The sequence below is a fragment of the Miscanthus floridulus genome, chromosome 6 (assembly GCF_019320115.1).
Source record: "Miscanthus floridulus cultivar M001 chromosome 6, ASM1932011v1, whole genome shotgun sequence".
Classification (NCBI taxonomy): domain Eukaryota; kingdom Viridiplantae; phylum Streptophyta; class Magnoliopsida; order Poales; family Poaceae; genus Miscanthus; species Miscanthus floridulus.
Genome location: NC_089585.1, coordinates 116284160 through 116289067, shown reverse-complemented (window position 1 = coordinate 116289067; position 4908 = coordinate 116284160). Strand labels below are relative to the sequence as shown.

The 4908-nt window shown below is 48.1% G+C and overlaps 1 protein-coding gene across 1 annotated transcript; it reads left to right on the top strand.

Annotated features, from left to right (window-relative positions):
* The first annotated feature begins 2889 nt into the window (after positions 1 to 2889).
* Positions 2890 to 3519, top strand: LOC136459195 (uncharacterized). The gene has a single exon (XM_066459078.1). It carries the CDS (start codon positions 3048 to 3050, stop codon positions 3357 to 3359), a length of 312 nt encoding a protein of 103 aa, XP_066315175.1. The 5' UTR covers positions 2890 to 3047; the 3' UTR covers positions 3360 to 3519.
* Positions 3520 to 4908: the final 1389 nt, after the last annotated feature.

The window sequence follows — 4908 nt, the reverse complement described above, 5'->3', positions numbered from 1 at the left end:
AGTTTCTCTCCTTTATGGTGAAGGCGAGTTGATTGCGCCTGTTACCGTCTCTTCGTGTCTCCGTCTCCTGGGTTCCTCCGCTAGCTTTCTCCCTCCCCGCCGCAGGCATAAATCAGAAGTCTTCCGTCAGTCCAACCCCCCGCTTCGCTTCTGAGAGACCACATCTCAACCGCCCTTTGGGTTTCTCCATCATATACTTCTACGCGCACGGAGTAGCGGGAGAGCAGGTGCCTCCGGAACCCTCGTCCTCCTGCGAACCTTGCACGAGGTGTGCGGGCAATTAGGTTTTTGGGGAGCGATTCCGCGACTGCTCGTCCGACGTCTTTTTCGTGGTGATCGCTCGTGGAACCCGTCTTCTTCCTGGTGATTGCTCGCGAAGCTGTCTTCTTCCTGGTGACCGTTCGTGGGACTGCACTGCGAACACCTTCCTGCATCGACTGTGGTCCACGACTTCGAGCAACGCACTATGTCTGGTGCAAATGGAGCCTCCGATGCCCTCGGCATAGGACCCTCCGCTGGGTACACTTTTATCTCTGTGATTACAGTACTTTGCGTACTTACTGTATCGATCAATATATCATATTTGCATGCTGTAGCGTTTGTTAGAGATATATACATGCACATATATGTCGTCACGAACCTGCTGATGTTTTATTTCTGGATTAAATTGACCATGAAAATACCTAATTTTCTAACAACTATTACTATGGCGTCCTAGTGTTATCAAACTCGGATGGTTGTTTAGTTAATTTGGACTAAAAGTTCTTGATCTGTTAGTTTAATCATGGTTTGAACTAATGATTCTTGCTTCGTTTGGTTAATTCAACACTGTTCATACTCTATACATTCTTCAAGCAGCCAAGCCGTGGTGATTATTCACAACAGTTCAGAGTTTCAGATTTCCTTTGTCAACCACTGTTTGATCAGACTCTAAAATAGGTAGAGCTAGCTAGCTAGGTGGCACGTTAGAGCATAGACCACTATAGGAGTTGAATCAACATTAGAAATATAGTAGATATGCTATCTAATATAGAACACTCTAGCTATCATCTGTTTTATTATTTTGGACTGCTCAACTTCCAACGGTTTTCAACATGACAAGGCATCCGAATTTTGAAGTGTCAAATTTGAATCGGGCGGTACAGGTTTCACCTAGTAAAAAAGACATTTAGACCATGTTCGTTTCTCTTATAATCCGTCTTTTCCGGCTTGTTTTTTTAGCCGGAACAGTGTTTTTCTCTCACAACAAATCAGCCAGAACAGTGTTTCGGCTTATTTTTTAGCGAAGCGAACAGGGCCTTAATAAAAATTATAAAAATGCTTTGGGACCCCTAGATTATAACTGAACTCAAGAACCAGGCCCAACAGTAACCAGTTCCAACCAGAGTTTTAACTAGACCCAGTTTCAACTTGCCATAATCCAATTTCGACCAGACATAGAACCAGTAAGGACCCAGTTGCAGTTCGGCCGGACATATTTAGAACTAGTCAAAAACTCAGAATATCTAGTTCTAACCAGACCCAACAAAAACCGGTTTGAGTCAGATCTAGGGTGTTGTTTTGATCAAAGACAGTTAACACAGACGTAAATGGGACCGGTTCACGGCGGCCCCGTTCGCGTGCCCTTAAACCCGATCTGCTTCTTTTTTCATCCGAAACAATGTTTTTCTCTCACAAATTACTCCAGATTCATCCAGATTTCTTCAGAATTCTTCCAAGCGAACGGGGCCAGCGCCGGGGATGGAATGGTTGTTCACTTGATTTGTTTGGCTCAATTGCACGACCTCAGGAAGGGGTCGCATGGTAAACGAGATCGCATACCTCTCGCTAGTGGGCAGAATCGATTTTACGGCGCCGTATCAGATCCCACTGTGATTCGATTACAACCAAAACTAACCAAACGTAATTTACGGAAACCTATAGCGGCGTGAAACATTTATGTGGACCAAATGATCCAACCAAACAGCACCTAGTTTCAACCGCCTGCCATTAAACAAGTTGTCCCACAAACACACTAAAAAAATAAAACAACCAGATAGCAGACATGTGGAACGAAGGACACAAACAAACAGCTAGGCTGATCGAACGGAGCCACAACCACAATACAGCGTTTGAGCAGCTAGAAACGCTCCAGCGATGGATAGCTTTTCTGGAAGAAAAAAAAACTATTCTATTCCACATCACAGATGATTGACTTTTGATCAATTACTCCAGGAACCTCAAAGATTATGATGCTGGGTGCATGGATCGCAAATCACAAAGAATGATTGGCATACGCCAGCGAGAGAGTAGGGGAAAAAAAAGCATGCCTGCATGATCTTCTTCACGAAGTTGTCGCAATTTAAAATCAGGCATGGGTAGACAATGGCTGCGGACACGGCCGCTGAAGCCTTCCAAATCTGCGTACGGTTAGTTGGTCACGCACGCACGCACGCACACGGGTAGTACATGACACCCCCCATCCCCATCGGCGCGGAAGAGATCGAGGCCGAGAGCGAGACTCGGCGGACCCCGTCCCCGGTGGCTTCATGGTTAGCGCAAGATCCTCTGCAAAAGCCGCGTTCACACTCGCCGCGCTCCTTTCCGTCCTTCGCGTGGAAAGACAAAGGCACTTGAAGATTCCGTCTCTCCCACCAGTTTCCCACCCACGTCACGCCGTCGTCCCCCCCCCCCCCCCCCCCCGTCCCGGTCGCCGCTGCCTGCCTGCGCCTCCATCTCGCCGCCCGCACTAGCCTTTTTACAGGAACGCTGGGTCGCCGCGGTCGTCCACGTGGCCAGATGGAAAGCGGAAGCCGCCCCCGCGACACGGTCTCCCGTCCAACTTGGCACGTCTCACTAATCACCTCTCGAGCTTTAGCCCCGTATATATAAATAAGCTTCTCGTCACCAACTCAGGAATCCTCTCGCAAATAAGATCACGGCGATAAGCGAGCAACCAACGAGCACTGATCCAGAAACCAAAGCTTGGCAAGAGGAGGCGTCTGTCTAGTCCGTCCGCGCGCGCCGAGGCACAGCGTCCGTAAACTGCTCGATCGCGAGCGGCACGCATGGGGAACTGTCTCAGGCTGCAGCGCGCGGCGACGTGGGCGGACGGCGACGAGTGGGAGGCGGCGGAGGTCTGCAGCAAGGCGGCGGCCACCGCCGTCGAGGAGAAGAAGGTGGAGGTGAAGATCAGGGTGACGCGGCGGCAGCTGCAGGAGCTGCTGGAGAAGGCCGGCGGCAAGGCCAAGCGGCGGCAGGTGGAGGAGGTGCTGGCGGAGCTGATGACTTCCGGCAGGGTGTGCTACCAGCAGGAGATGAGGCGGCACTGGAGGCCCGCCCTGTACAGCATACCGGAGGCCGCCGTCGAGGAATCGTGATGGCTGCCCAGTTCTGAGTCTCTCTCGATCAGAGTTTTCTGTCTGGTTATAGTTCTGTATGCGCATAGTTGCTCTAGGATGATGCAGGTTTTAGCGATTCTTTCCGAGATAATGTACAGGCTTTCAAACTGAAAATGCTGATAAGGAGCAGTTACTTGAATTTTGCACAATGTTACCATCACCTCTGTTCCTACTTCTTGTGCATGCAGATGAATACCGGTGGAATGGCAGCTAGGCATAGAAAATAGTACTGCATGACTTTGCTCTCAGCAACAAATTAATACGGATTATTTAGGTGCAGCGTAGCGATCTTACAGTACTTTACTTTCAGGAGCAAGTCAGTGCAGGCGCTATGTATGCTCACCTACAACTTCAGGTCACGTCCAAAAATCAGTCAAACGGAAACTCTGTAGCGGAAATGGACAGTTACCAGCTCTGTATTGCGTCCATTTGTTGGGAGCCCGACTATCAAGCTCCGCGTTGAAGATTGAACTAGTCCATTCTACATAGCACTGGAGCCCGGTGATAACTTATCCCGTTGAGGCTAGCCTAGATCAACCAACGCTCGCCGCGTGCACGGGACGAACGATCAAGGCTGCATCGACTTGCGATCCTTTTTTTTTCGGGATGGCTAATCCTTGTGGTGTTGGTTCGCCGCTCCTTCCCTCATGACTCCGTGCAACACGAAAACGACGGGTCATCGCATGACAACAACCGCTCGTGGCCAGTAACATCAGCTAGGTGCTTGGCCCTTGTGGCCTTGTCTCCTCGTACTGTAACCACCACCTCTGCAGAAGCAGCCAGCCTAACGCAAGCCACCGATCCTATGACCATCACCTATACCTTGGCGGCTTCCCTCTAGACTTATATCAAAAATTATTGGAATCACATAAAAAAAGAGAATGATATATCTAAGTAGAGATACTTAGGTCAAGAACTCAAGATAGAATATTATAGATATAAATAGCTTCTGACCTACTATCGTTCTCTAAATAGACTTAGGCTAAGACATACGGAGTATATATATTAATAATATGCTGACAATATAATGAACATAGCCGGCAACTTAAGGGCCTAAACCGTTACAGATATGTTTACATGGTATCGACTATGTGTGGCTACATTGACAACGTTAACAGCTCCTACATCATCATGTTACTACCTCGATTTCGACAACCACACGAGCTACTTCTACTTCTATTTTAAAACATCGGCAACAACTCAGGTTAAAAATTATGTGTCATTGCTATTGCCAACGACACCCTCGCTCTAACTGTGGGACGGAATGGAGGAGAAAGATGTAGGCATCACCCTAGATATTAGACCTTCCATCAAAGACGTAATTGATAATGAAGCGGAAAAGATGTCGAAAGCACGAGACTTGAAATACAACTGCAATCTTCCTCGTCTCTTCCACTCCCGCGTAGGGAAATCTTAGAAGTAGAGATACTTACGGTTAAAAATAAAATATATAATCCTAGATATATAATAGGTTTATACCTAGTATTCTTCTCTAAGGCCCCGTTTAGCAGGGCTTCACTTCACCAGT

Excerpts from the sequence above, each read along its gene's own strand:
- LOC136459195 (XM_066459078.1), top strand. The coding sequence starts at position 3,048 with ATGGGGAACTGTCTCAGGCTGCAGCGCGCGGCGACGTGGGCGGACGGC.